Raw genomic sequence first — 20281 nt, 5'->3', positions numbered from 1 at the left:
GGAAAAAATATACTGAGATGACCAACAATATTAGTCCAGCAGAGAAGCCATTTAGTGTCCACTTCTTCAGTCTTCAATGATGATTAATGACGCTCATCTGTCATATCCGTGGGTGGTGAGGGACGCTGTGGTGGGTTGTAGTGAGGGCTTTCAGTGGGGGTAAGTTAGTGGGACGGGGAGCATCTAGCACAAATCACAAGTAGGAGGAAAAACTGACAAAGTGCTTTTTTTCCCCTTCAACGGGAAATTGTACATCTAGTAAATGTATTGATTATAAGCCAAAATGGAAAATAATCTCTGTTGTTGTGCTGAAAATTACAGTCTGTGTTATAAATATTTTTGCATCTTCACATTGGCAGCACAGTGATGGAGACGGAGATTAGATCTCACATTTGCCCCCAAAACACAAAAACAAATCATTGCACATGTAGTATTTCATCACCGTCATCCCGCCGAGCCTTCCCATCTCTCACTGTGATTTTATTCAGGCACAAAAAAAATGCTCTAAATGTCTGAAATTGGTTATAAATACTTCCTTTTACATCATAATAGCGGCTGAAGAAAACAGCAGACAGTACATTTAATGAAATAACAGTCGCAGTTTGTAAAATTTGTATAACAACAAATTACAATTGGAGGTTTAACTAGCTGTGACAAAATGTGCTCTCCTGGCTCTGAGATAAGGTTAGATGAAACTTTAATGATTCCCATGGGGACATTAAGTGATTGGGCATGTGCTGAATCACCGCTGAATATTCCCCTGCACTGGAAACAATCATCGCCAGGCATAAACAAATGATCGTAGCTAATGGGAGCCTTGACACAACTACAGACATTTGTGAACCGTCTCTCTCCCCTAACCATTTAATCTTCTCAAGTATGATAATGTAATCAGGAAGTCGAGAAGTATTCACAAATTGATGCTTCAGAATTTCAAGAGTTTTTCTGATTAGTCATTTGGAAATTCACCTCTCTTGCTCTCTTTATTGCTGAAATGTGTTTGAAGCGCAGAAGCAGAGCCACCCACGCAGTGACGAAAGGAACAAAGAAGCTTAATTATGAGTTAATTCAGTCTGTAATCTGCTGTCGTTTTAGTTATTAACTCCAAGGACATTGGATAATTAGCATGAAGACCGCCTTTATCGAATTTAAGTGTGTGTGTGTTACGTCTTTGTCTTAATCTGTATTCTTCTTTTCCTTTCTGCGTGTCCCAGGAAGCTCCACTGCACGAGGAACTACATCCACATGCATCTGTTTGTGTCATTTATCCTGAAGGCCATCGCTGTGTTCATCAAAGACGTGGTCCTCTATGAGGTCGGGGAAGTGGACAACTGCTCCTCAGGCTCTGTGAGTTAATTGTCCAAGACTCTGCTGTTTACTGTGGGTATTATAGAGATGAATGGCTCCGGGTTTCCATCGAGGAGGGATGCCGGGATGTCCTTGAACCTTAAAGAAGTCAAACTCTGTAAGGAGCCCAGCAGGGGAACATGACACTCAGGGTGTGCAGAACTGTTCGGCTAATTATCCACATTAAACCACCTAATTGGAGATCCCCTAGGCTCTAATGGATGAAAAGATAGATTTCAGTAGTGCTGATGTTTGTCAGGAGACGAGGAGGGAACGTAAGTGAAAAAAAAAACACCACCTCTCCCAGTGATACAAGGACAAAATTATGTCAAGATTTGTATTATTAGATTATATTTTTACAGGACATGCAACATCGAGATTGTATGCAAGGTATTCTGAAAATACTCCAGTTTTATTATTCTGTTAAATTAGTAGTTATAATGTTTTATTTGTGGTAAAAATACTGGAAATTGTTTAAAATACTGGACATTTGAGACCAATCGGATATTCATATTTTAGAATTTAAAATAATCTGATTTTAAATTTTTTGCAGCTGCCAGAGTCTTAACCAAAATAAGTAAAAGAGAGACGATCACACCCATTTTAGCATCTTTAAATTGCTCCCTGTCTTATTTTAGAATCAATTTCATATTTTTATCACTACTTTACAAGACCCTGAATGGTTTATCATCCCCAACTTAATATACCAATTGTGAAGACAAACAAAGTATGGTGGCAGCTTTTTATTTCTTAAATCTATGGACAAGACAATGTGGAATAACCTACCCATAAATATCTGACATGCAACATCTGACTTATCTTTTAAACTTGTTTTTGGGTAGATTTTTACTTTGTTACTTTATCAAATCCTACTGAAATGTGTTATTATATTTTAAATCACTTGTATGCAACTTTTTTTAAAACTTTGAGCTGCAACTTATGTATAAAATGTTCTATAAAAATTATCTTTATTATTATTGTTATTTTAATAGTTATTATTTTAACATAAACATATAATATAACAAACATTTCTATAAGGATTCCTTAAATTCAGCTGTGCAGGAATTGCAGCCAGCATATGTACTGAATGACACACGTTAGTCCTCTCTGATGAGCAAACTATGTAATGGTGACACTATTTGGAATTACTTCCCACATATCTTTAGGTTTTCTGTACTGCAATTTCTTGTTACTTTTTGGCCAACATACTGTGTTCACAACACTGATATATCTGTAATTAAATATAAATCAGCAGGTAATATTGGGCATGTTAAGTCAGGATCTATTGTTTATATTTAGATGTTTAAATATCATTTTCATATTTTGAAATGTGTGCATGTTAAGACTTATTAGTTTATTTAGTTTTGTCAAGTTAGATAACTTGCATTCACTGTCATCAATTAGCCAGAGTGGACAACTAAGATAAGAGTGAGCAAAAAAAGGTTTACTACCATAATTGGAGTAAACAGGTTGGATATTTTTATGGTATTCTTTTTTGGATTAACATTGAAGACTTGAATGGATATCAAGAATGTTAATAAATACTACTGACAGAAAACAGCTAAAAGTAGCTAAAGGCTACAAGGCTGCTCTTAAATAATGTCAGGCTTACAATCCATTTTATGCTTGGAGTTACATCAAACCACAATGTTTGGGTGTCTCCCAGTCAGCTTTCCACACCACCACCATCACATACCACTGAGCCACTGACCAGGGGCTCCTGAGGCTACAGTTTAGCCTGTGAACATGAGGTTTACGTTTCAGCTCCACGTTTACGTGGCCACACGACAAGAGGAGCCTCTGCGTGTATTTATTAGTGAGCTCTCTGGCTGGCTTCAGTTTGTTAATGGAAGCACTGGGTTGACAGGAGCCAGCTGCAGTCACGGGTTGGCTGAAAAAGACATTATTGAAACAGGTTTGGTGCTACAGTGCTCATCATCTCCCTGGCATTACTTCCATTACAACTGCTGGCTCGCTTACAGTACTGTAGCTTTCTGTGTGTGTGTGTAGGCGTTATGCATGCTTGGTTCATTACCCTTTGTCTACAGTTGGATGTTTGCTGTAGTGACCCATTAGATTAATTCATGATATAATCGCTGCATGGATGCCTATAACTAATGCATTATTTAAGGTACCTTTGTGTTTGTCACAGTGTGTGTGTGTGTGTGTGTGTGTGTGTGTGTTTACTCAGTACCATTTCTTCCCTTTGTTTTTTTCCAGTAGCAGAATAACTCATCATTCATCCACACGCCACTGATGGCAGGCTCTTTAAAATGGAGCTCCAGCAAGCAATTTGTACCGATTTGCACGCATTAGAACTAGCAGAAATGTTCAGACAGCCCACCTGGCTCCATTTTCCTCCCCTCACAATGCCAAGTGGGAATCAATTTATATAGGTTACCAAATCCCTGTCAGCTTCAGTGCCAGCTGTGTTAATGAGCTGTCCGAAACCTCCATGTACAAATCGTTAATCCCAGCAAAACAACACAGAGAGGTAAACTTCTTGTTTGAGTGTTAACTACTTAGAGTTTCATACTTGGGAAAACAAAACTAAAGTCAGTATACTTCATCAGAACTGCTTGTTGGATGGTCGAGCCCAAGCCCACTGCACCAAACTATCCAACCTCTAAGGGTCTACAGCCATGTTGGCAGCTTGTGAGGTTGTACTTAGGCACAGCACGGCTTTGAGCTTCACTATTTTCCTTTTTTTGGCATGCCAACATTTGCCAATCAGCAGAAGGTACATGGGGACACTAGTAGTTTAGCAGGTATTTTTTGTCATAAATCAAAGTGTTGGACAAATTAAAAAAATTGACCTGATGATGACACAAGATGAAAAATCAGGAAATCAGAAAAGATATTAAAATTTATCCTGAGGTCTGTGCCAAATTTCATGGCAATCCATCTAATAGTTTCCGAGACATTTCACTCCAAATCACAAATGTAAACCTTGAGGGAAAGTCAGGGGATCACTAAAGTCACCATGGATATTTATACCAAATTTCACAGCACATGTTTTCAGTCAAGCAATCCACATCGGGCATTTCGACAATGCCTGATGAAGGTCACTTGACCGAAACGTAGCTACTAAATTCACCATAAATGCTGACAGTGTGCAGGCTTCAGTTTTTTTGTGAGAAGTAGAAAGTAGCATAATATGGAAATCCAGTAAGCAGGAAATCAATCAAATATAGTATACAAATATCTAAAAGTTGTAGTTAAGTGCAGTACTTGAGTAATTGTAGTTTGTATTATCAAACCGCAGCCTCTTCTCACTGTGGCTGACCCATTTTTTCATTTGTTCAATTTACAGTTTTGTCTTTCAACCTGCTTGTTTGCTATTGTTGGCCTTAGTAAATACAGATCTAAAGTCATTTGACCTCACAACACCATATATATCAAATTAAACATACAATCTTTGGGACAAAGTTTGTGTTAACTAGCTTACAACTATCTCAAGTATCAACATGAATTAAAACTTTTTAACCTAAAATGCAATATTTACTATATATTTTGTCAATAACATAATTCTGAATAATCAGTTTGTTACCCAATAATACACTCATATCATGGGAAACTGGTGGTAATAGCTATTGATGATGTCTCTCATTTTCTTCCAGCTATAGAAATCCTTCACGCTGCACCTTGTATTGTAAAACTGGTCAGATATTTGCTAAAATGTAAGGATGTAAAGATGGTCACAAGCAGCAAATGCTACATGTTCTCACTTATGGTGTAGACAGGAAGTGAAAAGACAAAACAATGCAGTCTAAACACTTTCTTGTTGCTGAAACACATACGATCAATACAGTAAACGATGCTTTATTGGCCACTCTGGATGAAAATGTACTAAAATAACCTGCAGTATCATCCCAGTAAGTCTGTGAAAGATCAGGGTACTAAACTATGAATGAGACACTGTTTGATGTCAACTTCTTAAGTCTTCAATTATGATTAATGATGCTCATGTACCCATGAGGTGTGTGAGTCCTCTTGCAGGGGCTCAGGCATCACACTTGAGTTCATTTTTCATGTGAGACTTTCCCACTCATTCATCATTCTTTGAGGCTGAGGTAAGAGGGATGGCATTTTCAGCGTTTTATCATGACTCATTTGTCCTTTTTTCTGCTCTAAAGTGTCTGTGAGTTGAGTCTGTGAAAGAAAAAAATGTTCTTGCCGTTGGCTCATCCATATCCCCTTTTTTTTTTTCTTCATCACTTTTTTATTGTCTTTCCCTCTGTGCTCTGCTATCCACATTTCTTGATCCATAATATGCTTCAGTCCATTTGTAATCACACCCTGTCCTCTCCACTCTCCTCCCAATTCATCCCATGTTTCATATCTGGTACATCTACTAAAGTGCTCAACGCATTCACTCTCACGGGGTCATTTTTAAATGGTGTACAGTGTATTGATTTTTCTTATCTCCATGCCGCCCTCCCTGTAGGTTCTCTGGGACGCTCATCCCCAAAACATACAGAGTGAAAGTGTGTTTCCATGGATCGAGGAGGCTGTGAAAAAGCTACACGCTGCTCGCATCAGCTCAGCCCACCCGCACCATTAAAAAATGAACCTTTAATACACATCTTTGTGTAACAAGCAGCCTCTCTGCTCGACGTTCGGCAGAAGCAAACTGAATTTTGAATGAATTCACCCATCCTGATGGAAGTGTTACTGTCAGCCAACCAGAATACAGCTGATTATGTTATCCTGTGTGTTCATTCCTTGTGCCTTGTTCACTGAAATATCTGCTGGAACATTTCTGCTCTTTGCTGACTGTGGTTTCCTGTAGTCTGAAAGAGATAGAGCTTATATGTCTTCTGGCATTGTACAGTTATTAGGACACGTTGTCTGGTTACCATGAATGTTTGTATAAAACATCTTATCGTGCGTAGAACACAGTTTAAAGGAACTGAAATTCTGCATTTGTAAGGCCCCACTTACACCTGGTATTAACATGCAATCTGTATCCAGATAGGTTAGTTTGATAAAGGTAAACGTATATCGGGTTTGGAATGCAATCGGATCAGCTAGACCATATTTGGAGGTGGTCAAGCTCGCATTGTGATCAGATTTCAGCCAGGTGTAAATGCAATCCGTACATCATAACCACATTCATAAGAAAAAATCCACCCGTGAAGTTCAAAGGTCACCTAACTCAGCCTGTCAAAAGCTACGAGCATTAGCAGTGGCTGAAAGTAGAAGTATAAAGTAACATAATACGGAAATCCAGAAAGCAGGAAATCAATCAAATAAAGTGTACAAGTATCTTCCCTTGCAAAAAAATAATTACTCCCTTCCATGGCATTGTTTCCCATGACCTGGGACGCACCATGTTTGTTGACAAGTCTGCAAGGCCCACTTAGCTAATCTACATATTGAGATCTGATCATAACGTGGGCACAATTGAGAAAACAAGGATGCATTTTAGTACCAGGTGTAAATGCAAAGACCCATAGATCAGATTATCCAGATAATGTATCCAGATAATGTATCCAGATACTGCCACTTTCTAATATGTCAAAGGGTTCATAAGTTATAACAAATTACTGTTGCAATGAATTATTTACTAATAATTTATAGATCAGTTATATGCTACTAAATTGGGTTGCCAGGTTGTGGAAAATCTCTTTGGTTCTTGAGTCATGAATAAAGTCATTAATTAAGGGTAATAAACATCAAGGCTGATGAAATAATGAGTTTCTCACTTTCTAACAAAGTTAGTATATTATCTGTAATTATAGGTGTTAAGACATTAATAAAAGGCTCTTACAGTAATCAAAGCCCGCAATTTTAAATGAGCTTGAAATAATTATAATAGAATAAGTGAATTTTGGTTCATTTGCTTTGCAGTCATTTCCTTTGAGGTGAGTGCTCAAATGGTCCATTAGAGGAGTCATCTTGATGAACTAAAAGACTGAACTTTAAAAAGTCAAATCAAGAATCATGCTGGAGGAAGATAAACACACAGATCTGTAAAGCATCAGTAAACAGGATATTTACCAATAATATAGTCATAATGTACTTATAAATGCTTTACAAATGGTGTGTTATTAGAAGGTGGTGCCAGTTAAATTCTTGGATCTATGACTTTGCAGGTCATTGTATGACTTATGAACTAGTGCAAGGCTGCCAAATGAGCCTTTAAAGACATTTTACATAATCTAATAAAACTGCTGTATCGTGCCTACTGACATTACATTCATCATTCTGCTTCATTTGAATGGCACTCAGGAGAAATAAATGTTCTTTATTAGAGATATTTGAGGCAATGATCAGCTAAAGAGACAACTTTTGCAATGCAGAATGACCTTTTTTCTCACCTTACTTTCTGCCTGAATTAGCCTATAATTTCTAATTCACTGAGGGCTCAGAGGTGGATTTACTTTGATTAACCTGTAATCAAACACACAGAGGCAACTTTGCAGCTACCCTCAGTTTGCTATATTAGGCGTCACGGTTGATGCACCACTTGACCTTTTTTTTTACTTTATTATGTGTGTGTGTGTGCATGTGTGTGTGTGTGTGTGTGTGTGTGTGTGTGTGTGTGTGTGTGTGTGTATGTGTGTGTGTGTGTGTTAGTCGACTTGGCTGAAAGTCACACATAGCAAAACTGTCTTAATTTAAAGTTTGGAATGTGGGCAGTCTGTACCAAAAGAAAAAAAAGAAAATCAATATGTGCATTCTTCCACTTTCTAAATGCGATTCTGCCGCTACAGGGAATGAAATTACACTGTGATATTTTCACTGTAATCTTGTCTCTGTTCAATATGTATCCACTTGTGCACCTCAGAAGATCAGCCAGAGATTTATGCTTTTGTGTCTTGTGCCCTTTGCCAGGTTGGCTGTAAAGCAGTGATTGTGTTCTTCCAGTACTGTATAATGGCCAGCTTCTTCTGGCTGCTGGTGGAAGGCCTCTATCTTCACGCACTGTTAGCGGTCTCTTTCTTCTCCGAGAGGAAGTACTTCTGGGCTTATATTCTGATTGGCTGGGGTGAGGAGAGCTCTCTTTTATGCTTGTATACACGTCCGCTGTCCTGGATTGACATTTGCCGGAGGGGTGCAATACTACCTTTGGTGTTTATATCTTTTCTTGTCCACCAGGAGGTCCAACAATTTTCATCACAGCTTGGAGCATCGCTAAAGCCTACTATAATGATGTGGGGTAAGAACAGAACAGAGCCCAGTACAAAATCTAGGTTTTTGCACTGCTTTGATTTTGTACACAAATATTGTTTCATGTCTCACTAGGTGCTGGGATATCATCGAGAACACTGATGTCTTCTGGTGGATCATTAAAACCCCTATTTTGGCATCAATCCTGGTAAGTTTACATGCCTGTAGCACTTTTTCGACACTCAAATTTCATCACATCAACGTTTGTGGATCTTGAGCTGTTGACGCTCTGAAGTCAGATTTTTCCAAAGTACACCTAATTACCTCGGAGAGAGAAAAAGTCTTTGTCAGTTATCATCAGTTCACCTCAGACTTTATCCGTCAGTGTAATGTATGTGAATGCGTTTGAAGTCCGCTTTCTGTTTTGTATTCCTACTGTATGTCTACACAGCTGAGAGGTTAGTTCGACCTCAAAGTTCTCATTTCACTTTGGAAAGTTGGCAAGATAATCACAGTCAATTTCTTTTCTGTTGACTGACAGGTCATTGTCTACTTCTTTTTTGTATTCAGCCTCTTTATGGCTGTTTTTTCTCTTCTATTTCCTTTTTGAACATCAAATTAGCATCGATAGAAAATCTGTAGACAGGCACACACAGAGAGGCTGAGGAGAGGAATGTGTATTTATGCACTATGTCTGCTCCAGCAAAACAAGTCCGACATCTGATGTGCTTTAGGTGTTAAAGGAATAGTTTGACATTTTTTCTGGCCGAGAGTTCAATGAGAAGATTAATACCACACTCATCTGAGATTGGTATCAATTTTCTCTCCTCACTTTTGACAAGAGAGCAAAAAGGCGTTTTTTCCCCAAAAATGTATGTCTTTAAAAATCAAATTCATCTCTTCAGGGCAGTAATCATACATGAGACGTGTCACACTTTAAGCTCACATATAGATTTAACCTCTTATTTAGTAAGTGATCTCAATTGGCGGTGTGTCTATGTGTGTGTGTGTGTGTGTGTGTGTGTGTGTGTGTGTGTGTGTGTGTGTGTGTGAATAAGAGGAAATAAAAGCAAATGTGTGGGTGTTTGAGTGAGAAATGAAGATGCTTTGAGAGAGGAGTGAAAAGGAGGTTAAGAATGAGTTCAATAAGCTGTATAACGGTAAATATGAGAGTGTGTTGGTATTAGGGGTGTGCCCGAATACAAATACATTATTCGGCAAAGCACAAATAGTGGGTTTTATACGAACATTTGTTTCATGCAAATATTTAAAAATGATTTGTTGGAGGTGTTCCCCAGAGATAAAGCTGAGCTACTGACACAAGCAAAGTGCTCCCAAAGGACTCTCCATAACATGTGTTTCCCCTGCTCCTTTCCACAAAGTTAGGTTGTAAAAAATAGACAATAAATGAAAAGTGCAAAGCAATAATTGCCTTTGAAGTTCCTCCCTACACATTACACGCTGTGCTGGCTCTGTGTTATGGGTGTATAAATAGGTAGAGGTCTGCCTGCATTGAGGCAATGAGTAAAGTTTTAGCTCAGTAGTCAGCGCAGTCGTCTTTGACCTGGGAGACTCCAGTTCAAGACCCAATGTAGGGACCTCCATCATAAGGTAGTTTATTCATGAGCACTTATTGTAACACTTTAATTTTCTAAAATTAAAAGTGTCAAAAACAAAAACAGGATTTTTAAGCCTCTTTCCACTTTTATTCGAATACAAATACAGATACAAATAATTTTGCTGCCACAACAAATGCAGATACAAATACTGGGATCTCTGCACATCCCCAGTTGGTATCTTGACCCTTTATTTAACAAGACCATGACTTCCTAATAATTTCTAGGAACTAAAAAATCTGGTACAAATAAGAGTGTATTGAGCTCATAAGAAGCTGTTGATTTCTAGAAGTATTTCTTTGGAAGAACTAGTTCATATAACCCCAAGTAAATGTTAACTCACAAATATTTTAATATTAGAATCTTATTTCTCTGTATATGTTGTAATTGTATACTTAACTGTAGACAGAGGTTGTATTTTTTATTTGCCACACAAGCCTCATGACTCTATACGTCTGTCAGTCAGTCCACAACTTCGGTTCAGACTGAAATCTCAACCTATTGGATGGTTTGCCATTACATTTTTTTTTTATAGACACAACCCTTCTAGTCTCCCTCTGGATGAACTGTGAAAACTTTAGTGAAAGCCTGTAACTTTTCATCTAACATCATCATCAGGTCAATAATTAATTGTCCAATACTTTGGTTTATGACCAAATACCTGCAAACATTAGCATGCTGATGAAAACTGAGATGGTGATCATAGTTACCTAAACATTAGCATGTCAACAAAGTCCTTATGAGCATGTTAGCATACTGATATTTAACTCAAAGCAGCCTCACAGTCACTAGAATGGCCGTAGCCTCAAGGTGTGTTCAGACAGAAAACAAAGCTAATTTTCGCCTTGTGTCATTTGTGCAAATTTTACAGCTTGACCATTTGTGCAGTCTGTGTTATTTCACCCCAAACAACCAACATACTGACTGTACATACATTAACTGCACCATATGAAGCACTGACCTCGTGTGTCATAGACTGCCTGTTTGTGTTCAGCTCAGCCTCTGACTGAACTCAACTGAAACTCCAGTTCTTTCTGTAATTGTCCTTCAGTCTCTGTCCTTCTTTCTCTCGTCTCTGTACAATTAATAAAGCCCTGAGATGAGCATGATTTTTTCACTCACACTGATGCACTTTTAACTCAAACAATAAAAACAATTGTGTCGTCTCTATAATTCACCTTGTGTCCCGTCTGAACACACAATAAGTGTTGTTCTAAATTCCAGGAACAGTTACATATTCAAGTGTAGTCAAGTCAATTTATTTGTACAGACCGATATCACAAATTTGACTCAGGGGGCTTTACAATCTGCACAGTGATACAACATCCTCTGTCCTTAGACCCTCGATTCAAATAAGGAAAAACTCCCTAAAAAACCCTTTAACAGAGAAAAAAATAGAAGAAACTTCAAGATGAGCGACAGAGGAGGGACAGATAGATCCATTATAATGGATTTATAATATATATATGAAGAATGTTCCCTAGAGAGTTAATTTCAAGGGAAGTCTTATAGCACTTTAACAGCCTGATATTCAGTGTTGCACCACCAGAATTTTAAAAAAAAGACAGTAGTATGTGCAGTCATGCAGATAACCTTATCCTTTTTTACTGATGTCTGCTGATGTTTCGTTTTTCATTACTTGGCAGCAGTTGTTGACAGAGCAGGTTCAGTTGTGTTATTTCACATTAGGATCAGGATCAGCAGGCTGGCTGTCAGGTCGCTCTGTCTCTTTCTCTCCGCAGTGGCTGACTGATGTTTGGAAGTGCGTCTTGATGTGCGTGATGTGATTGCGGGTTCAGAGGCCCAACACAAATTAACAATTTAGAAATGCCTAATCCCCCCTCCCCGCAGGGCAGCACCGCAATCCAATCACAGCATGTTAAAACTCAGCATAAATCTTCTGTTATGGGATGCATTCCTCAAAAATTCCTCCACAAGATAAAACACTGAATAAATACTGAAATGAAGTAGTAGCTGGATAGCTTTACATAGGAATTTCATATTTCCGATGAATATTTCACTAACTCACCGGCTCTAAATCTCATTTATATTATAAAATAGTCAAATGACACTTAAATATCCTCCACAGATGAACTTTATCCTCTTTATCTGCATCATTCGAATACTCCGTCAGAAGATCAACTGCCCAGATATTGGAAGGAATGAATCCAACCAGTACTCGTGAGTACAATTTCATTTCTTTTTCATTTTTAATGCTGAAAATTTGTATTATTTATTAGCTGAGATACAAGATGAAATGTTACTAATTCCTGTGAGGATTAATAAAAATCTACACTGCTTTCACAGCTTATGTCTTGGACTGAATTTTGGTCTATTTTCTGTTAAAGCTAACTGCATTAAGCAGAATAAACAAAGACTATCTGGAATAAGCTCAGAAAGCTGCAAGTAAAGAATGGATATATGTGCTGTAGGTGCAACTGCTCTTTAAATTTCACTCTTTCCCTTTTAACTTTTTTATTGCTCAGAGCAATGCAGGGATGACCAATCCTTTTTCAGAAAGGAAAACCGTTGCCTTATGTGATGCTCAGCACACTGTGGGCTTCCCCTGGCAGCTGCTTTACACAGAAATATAGCACTCTTTGTGTTTAAGTGATTTTTCCTGTGATGGAGAGCATCTCATAAGCCAGCCATAATGCATGAGCAATTTCCCCCTGACACTTTAAGGGTGTTTTTTTTTCCCATTCCTGGTCCTCTGAGCTGAAATGTAAAATGAAAAGTACTGTGGAGTTGCATTCCATTACTGGCATACAGTATTTGGAGACAGATTGGAAATTGGTTTCACCGAAGGGAGAAATTTGATTCTGTTTTTGCTTTGTCGTTGCAGGAGGTTGGCGAAATCCACGCTGCTTTTGATTCCTCTTTTTGGCATCAATTTTATCGTATTTGCATTCATCCCAGAGCAAGTGAAGACTGAGCTGCGGCTAGTTTTTGATTTGATTTTGGGGTCATTCCAGGTACAAAACCAACTTTTCAGGAACATGTGATAATAAAAAGAAAAATATACATCTTACACTGTATAAATTTTACTTTGAATTCTTATTTCAGAATTGGCATTTTGTGTTTTTAGCAGAAACATTTTCTTCTTTTTTTGAAATTTTTGAAAGTTCATTCATTGAAATTTGGCCTCCACAGTCCACCGTGACCTCTTGTATTGAAGAAATGCTCACAGGCAGGCCTCCAGGCACCTTTCTGGCTAGTTCAATTGTGGTGTTACCATTTTAAACCCCGGTGTTATTTCAGTTCATCACATAATGAGGAATGATGGAGAATGCAGCCAGACAGCACAGCTGCATTACTGACAGCATGGAAACCAAAGAAACCTTTCCAGCACATTCTTCTCATCCCTCTTCTCATTATTGCTAGAAACAAGCCATCATACCACAAAACAAATGTAACCGGACATTCAACTATGACACAAACTACTGTCTTATCTGTGTTTTTCTTTCCCTTTAGGGCTTTGTGGTCGCAGTCCTTTACTGCTTCCTCAACGGAGAGGTAGGTACCTCCTCGCAGTGATGTAAACAGTTTGTATAAACAGTTTGAACCTCAAGATATCCACACAGAGATAAGCCACATGCATGTGGTACTTCTTAGGGAATGTAGTTCATCAGTATTTTCTCTGTGGCTCCCTCGGTGCAGTATTTACATTAACACCGTCCTGATTGGTGGACAGAGCTGCGAGTATGAGTCACCGGTCGCTCCAGCTGTCTCTCCTCCCTCGGACCTCCTCTCTGCATATTTTTTCTGCGCTCTGCCTACAGGGTGGGAGGGCTGTAAAAAAAAAAAAAAAAGCACAGCCTTCTTGGCAGTCAGCCATTCAGTGATGTCTGCAGAAGCTCTCTGTGGGCAGATTAGTTATGTTCCCAGTCCTGGGCCAGATTGAATCACAGTGATGGTCTGGATGGTAAGGCATGAAACTATGCAGGCTGAATTTTAATCTGGTGCAATTTTCAGGTGTCCTTCTGCCCTGGCAGGGTAGTATTATTTAGTGTTTAAATTACTGGAGCCTCGAGAGTCATATATATTCCTGGAATCGTGCCCGTTATTTGTTACTTCTATCTGTTATAATCAAGACACAACAAAACACATGAAATGTTATATTGAAAAAAGACAGAAATTACAGAAATTTAAATTCACGCTTTGACTTTGATTTATTCGCATCGCATAAAAACACCCTGCCACATACCCACATCAATCATGTTTGCTCTCAGCTACAGTGTCTCTTCAAGCACTGACTGGATCTGTCTCTTATTTTCACAACATATGGAAGTTTCTCATTATAAAAACACACCAACTTATCACATTATAATGAGAAATGTTTTAATGAGATACATTGATATTGTGTAATAACGGAAAACTTTTGTGATACAAGATAAAATGATATGAAGTTATAACAAGAAAGGTTTCCTGTAAAAATATAATCATTTGGTCCCTCGTCATACCAAGAAAATATTGTAATAATATGAAATAAATATAGATATAAAATGATGTCATTAAAACAAGAAGCTTTTCTCTTTATTACTAGAAACTGAGTAAATACTATTTTGTCATGGTGACAGTAATACACTGTGATGAAAGATACATGTTGAGTATGTTAAGAAACAAATACATAAAAATCCAATTAGAGGTTAGAGCAGTGGTTCCCAACCTGGGGGTTGGGACCCCCACAAGGGGTCGTTTAAGTTTTTTGTCAAGCTTTCTTCTAATTTCTGCTTTATTTCTTGTGGTTTTCTGTTTTACCGCCTCAAGCCTCTAAAAGTTATTCAAATAAAACAAAATCAGTCCTCTTTCTAGAGCTGCAAGGTTAGTCGATTAATCGATTAGTTGATCAACAGAAGATTATTAAGCAACTATTTTGATAATTGAATAATTGTTTTGGTCATTTGTTAAGCAAAAAAAAGCTGGTTTCCGCCTCTCAAATGTGATAATTTATTGTTTTTCTTTGTCAAACATGATGATAAACTGAATATCTTTGGGGTTTGAACTGTTGGTCAGACAAAACTATTTGACATTTGAATATGAAACTTTGGACTGTAGGGAACTTTAACAAATATTTTTCACTATTTTCTGACATTTTGTGGACAAAACGATCAAGACAATAATCGTTAACTTAACTGGTAGACAATGTAACATGTGATGAGGGTTCCCAGGGAGACTTTGCTTTATTTTAAGGGGTCACAGGCCAAAAAGTTTGGGAACCACTGGGTTAGAGGTTAAAGTCATTTTTAAAAACCTTGAGGAAGATATCGTTTAACCAAAAGTGAAAAAGAGATCAATAAGTAAGGACGGCTGTTTCTTATTGAAAATTTGCCTCTGCTAATAAGATGTTTGGGAAGATAAATATTAGATGACGGTGTGGCTGTGATTTAAAATGTTTTGCTTCCTTTTCACATTCAATTCGCATATCAGTGAATTTTCACAGTATTTCAAAGGTTTTCAAATTAGTGCTTTGCATCAACTTTGAAAAGCTGCACCTTGGCCTGGTCCAACATAATAAAGTTACTCACTGCAGCAAAACCTGCCCGTCCGGGGAAAAAAAGTGAGGCGATGCTAATGCTCACTCTGCTTTCATCCTTCAGAAGGTCCTTTCACAGTTTAGTTTGCTTCCCTCCCTCTGACTTAGTCTGAATGAAAAGTAATCTTTGTGCTGCAGCTTATTTTTAATATTCTTCAATCTGTTATTCTTTGGATGCTTTTAATGTCCCTTCTTTATCTGCTCAGCTTTGGTTGCTGTCAGTGGCCATACCAACCACCCAGTTTGTTTAATGTAAAATGCATCACTTCTCATGCACCAGGGAGTTGTTCCATGAAAACAGACACATTCACAGGTGCTTAGAACAAAGTGTTCAAGAACTGGGTATAAGCTGTATCACTACTGTCTTATGTAGGTCAGCACAAGAGAGTAGGGAAAAAAAGAGAAATGTATCTATATAAATAATATATGAGATTATTACTGAACTTCTCACTGTTCTAATCTACTGCAGGTCCAAGGAGAGATCAAGAGGAAGTGGCGGAGGTGGCACCTGCAGAGATACATGGGCTCAGACACCAAATACCAACATCCGTCCATTGGCAGCAGCAACAACTTCAGCACGCAGATAACCATGCTGACGCGGTGCAGCCCGAAAACACGCCGGGGTTCATCCTCGTGTCACGAGGATTTGTCTAGCATATGACTCACGCAAACAATGATACAGTCATACATGCTATCCAGAATACTCTCATGCCAAACATCAGGCAAAAATGACGCAGCATAAGTAAACTAGAATAAGATGTTAGCACACATTAGCACATGCACTCCTGGAGAATGTGATGCTTGAGTGTGAAGGATGGCGATGAAAAGATAGGAATCAAATCAGCTTTTAAGCAGCTTTTAATCTTCACGCTTCTTTAAAAACAAAGTTTAGTGGCAGAGATAAAAATGCTTTTGTTTCACACGCGCAGCTTTTGCACATTCACTTTTTTTTTTGTATTTCATGATTCAGTGAACATGTACAGGTGAATCTGTGAGTCATGTCATTATGGATCATTTGGTCAATTGTTATTACGTTCTCTGTGTGCTCAGACACTGGGCGATGCGAAATGTCACATATTAATGGGGTTAGGTGAGCAATCCAAATGTGAACTGCACCAGCACACGCAATCTGATGTAATTATGATTTGATTAAAAATCACTTAGTGGATTCCTGCAGCTGCAACCCTCAAATGAACAAGGCTGGTGCAAAGACACAGCCGTTAGTAGAAAAGGGACAGGAAATCCCATAACTTATATTCTTGCAGTGTGTGCAGCGACATCACAGGCAAAGAAAAGCACCAGAAATGCATTATGGGAGTTTCTTTGAACATTTAATTTGAGTGGAGATGGAAAATGTGTTTTAAGGCGTATTTTTAGGCGACCAAAAAGAACAAAACAGTGTGCAACATGATGTTTTCCTCACTGTGTAGGAAAACAGAAAAAGAAAGACTGGCTGATAACCAGCAGGAAACTTTATTTACATTAATGCCAAACAGATGTGGCTTCAGACCAGGTGACCAGTGTGATGCTGATTCACAATGATGGGTTTGGAGTACAAATGCCCTTCTCTGCACTATCACTGTCACGAGAGACTGATTGTCCTTTTGCCTCCCCTTTTATGAGTACAGCCTTCCCCTTTTGTTTTGTGTGATTTTGTGTCTGATGTTTTTTTATTTGGGGCAGTTTTGTGCTGATCACTGACGAGTGCCTGGTTTCGATGTTTTGAAGTGACGCTTTCAGTCTAATCATACACTGGCTGTCGGGCTTCACAGTAACTCTTGAGAGGAAATGCCTTTAAGCAGTTCAGTCCTTGAATGTTTACATTTACGTGCGATGAGTCATTTAACATTGTACAGATAAGTATACAGTGTAAAGTCTAATGAATTGCTTTGGATTGTTGTGCCATACTGACTCCGTCAAGGTTACAATATCAGTAATGTGTCACTGTGAGTGTCATTTGTTCATATTATTGCAACACTTTGGATTTAAAGGCTCGCCAAGAACATAACATGAACATGTTTTGAACATGAACATTCTCTTGTACAAGTTTGTTTGTGTAGCAGTCTGTGGCTCAGTGTTAAGCATAAGAGCTAAATAGGAAGCCCCTCATTGCTTGACTTTTTTAACAGGCTTAAGATTCATAATACAGAAGAGTAATGCATGCAAAGATAAGCTTTCACACTGGCAGAAACTCTTTTGGAATCCCTAAATCATCCACTGTGAAAAATAATTCCTGAACCCTCCGTTGACTTGTCAAGTTCAGACTTCTTCACTGGAGGAGTTTGAATCTGACAAGCCAGGAGAGACTATTGCAGCCAAGCAAAGCAAAGCAAGGTGACAAGAATGACTGGCCCTGTCACAATGATGATGCTATCATTGTGCTTTTCAGCTTATGAGGTCAGACTTGAATGTCACTTGCATATTCATGCAAGAAAGAACATCCAGAAAGTCCAGCTGTACCAGCAAAATATTCCTCATCTCAATCCACACTATTAATTTAAAGAGTCAAACCCCTAAAGTACACGATGCGAAATTTAAAAAACACTAATGTTGATCTCAGAAATGATATGAGGAAAACTTTATATTGGATGTTTGGTTGGTAACAAAAAGCTTAAAGGTGTAGTTTGACATTTTGGGAAATATACTTACTTGCTTTCTTGCGGAAACTTAAGACAAGTAGGCCTACAGTATATCACTCTTAAACTGGACTAAAAACAAGGGGCAACAACTTGTCTCACTCACTCCTAAAGTAACAAAATCGGTCTACCAGCACATTTAATTGTGTGTTAGCCAGAACGCAAAGACGCATCACCGCGAGTTGAAAATGTTTCGACTCGAGTGAAAAATTTGCGTGTTTCTGACCACAACCAACCACAGACACGGTTGGTTAGCGTCTGCTGCTAGCTAATGGTCCAGCGGTCAAACTGCGGCGAATGACACAAGGTGAAATTTCACTTTGCGTTCTATCAGAACACACCATTAAGCTCACTTTATACCTCATTCTCATGAGGCCATGTCATCATTGTGACAGTGAAGACCTACTGGAAGCAAAGAAATCACAATGTCAGAAAGGAAGTGCCACTGCATGTTACCGCAACTTGACATTTTTTGCACAGACATGTGATTTAACGTGTTGTATCTAATGCTACACTAAGCTAACCAACAGCTAGCTGTATAGTTTATTATGTATATTTACTGTACAGACAAGAAAGAAATATCAATCTTCTCATCTAACTCTAAGTAAGAAAGCAATAAGCGTATTTTCCAAAATGTCTAACGGTTGCTTTTAAGACTCGTTATACCACATTTTTTCGATGTCTGTCTCTTGTTGTCAGTAATGTAACTGTGTGAATCTGCCAACATACCTCTCATGATGGTGAATGTAAATAGATTAGTACAGGGTGCGATTTGTGAAAAAAATCAGAGGGGGGGATGTTTTTGAAACATTTTTATTCAAAAAAATATATCAGAACCAGAGTGGGCCTAAAGTATATAGACTATGTCTATATATAGACTATATATTTCTTGCAGCTATTAAAGTAACATTTATAAAATAATGAACTTAAATAAAACCATAACGAAACTTGAACTTGACCAGTTCATTTGTAGGAATATTTTAATCCGTTTTTAAAAAAAATTAATTCATCAAGTAGTGCGATATTTTCACTCTCAGGGATGTGATAGTTCATCCTTTCCTCATCCGGACACATAGGAGATGTGATCATATACAGCAAAACAAAAAGGTTAAATGCTAATTTAACAAGCTAGAATTAAATCCCCCAACCAATACTGTGATAACGCCACTCGGCCAGATGTACTAATACGCTTAATGTCATTCTTGCAAGTCAATGTTTAATTCAGCTCTATACGCAGCAAACGTCAATATTCAATATAAAACAATCACAACATGCAATAACACAACATGCTGTCATAATAACAATAAATAAATAAGCCACAATATACGCCTACTTGTCAGACTAAGAAACCAGTCTGCTTTGATGATGGACTTCTGTCTTCTTTTTATGCTTTCCTGTGGAGGGGTCATCTGTGGCACTTTGCCCTCTTTTAGCCACATCTCTTCAAATCTCCGAGCAGAGAATGAGGCGACCTCTGGTCCATTTACTGTATCATCACATAGACTAGACATGGTGTCACCTCTATTGTCACACAAGTGCTGACAGTGAAAGTCCATTTCTGATTTCATTGTTGTTTGCACTATTGACTGTTCTCACGTTGCAGCCCTTTTCTTAGATTGTGGCTATTTTATTTTAGATATTTTTATGGTCTATGCGTGAAGCAGCATAAATCACTATGAGGGGGATAGATTTTTGTCCCTGCTGGAGATAAAAATAACTCAGCAGAGCCAGGGATACATGTATGTAGACCAGAGGGGGGGAAATCCCCTCCATCCCTCCCAGCAAATCGCACCCTGGATTTGTACATACTGAAGAAACCATCCAAGTATACAATGTTTTCAAAGTCAGTCACAAAATGTTGCTAAAAATGATTTCTAAGTATCCTGGTGACCTGGCATGATTGTTGTGTATTGGTGAGATAATATTAAAAAGGGATATTACGTCAAAAATCATTATAATGTGCACTTAACTATTCAGTATTATAAGTATGTATAATATGGATTTGTTTATTTGCAATATTCCACTGACGT

At 38.2% G+C, this 20281-nt stretch overlaps 1 protein-coding gene across 2 annotated transcripts in view; it reads left to right on the top strand.

The window, feature by feature from the left end:
- Positions 1–17646, top strand: part of vipr1b (vasoactive intestinal peptide receptor 1b) — a 56786-nt gene extending 39140 nt beyond the window's left edge. For both annotated transcript variants that reach the window (XM_044340338.1, XM_044340340.1), the window contains 8 exons: positions 1215–1347; positions 8188–8341; positions 8452–8512; positions 8599–8671; positions 12169–12260; positions 12925–13054; positions 13554–13595; positions 16085–17646. In XM_044340338.1, the coding sequence (XP_044196273.1) occupies positions 1215–1347; positions 8188–8341; positions 8452–8512; positions 8599–8671; positions 12169–12260; positions 12925–13054; positions 13554–13595; positions 16085–16276 (877 nt within the window). In that variant the 3' untranslated portion in view covers positions 16277–17646. The remainder of the gene's footprint in view (positions 1–1214; positions 1348–8187; positions 8342–8451; positions 8513–8598; positions 8672–12168; positions 12261–12924; positions 13055–13553; positions 13596–16084) is intronic.
- The last annotated feature ends 2635 nt before the right edge of the window (positions 17647–20281 follow it).

This window comes from Thunnus albacares, chromosome 21 (genome assembly GCF_914725855.1).
Source record: "Thunnus albacares chromosome 21, fThuAlb1.1, whole genome shotgun sequence".
NCBI lineage: Eukaryota > Metazoa > Chordata > Actinopteri > Scombriformes > Scombridae > Thunnus > Thunnus albacares.
Note: the sequence above shows the minus strand (reverse complement) of the source record. Positions and strands in the feature narration are given on the sequence as shown.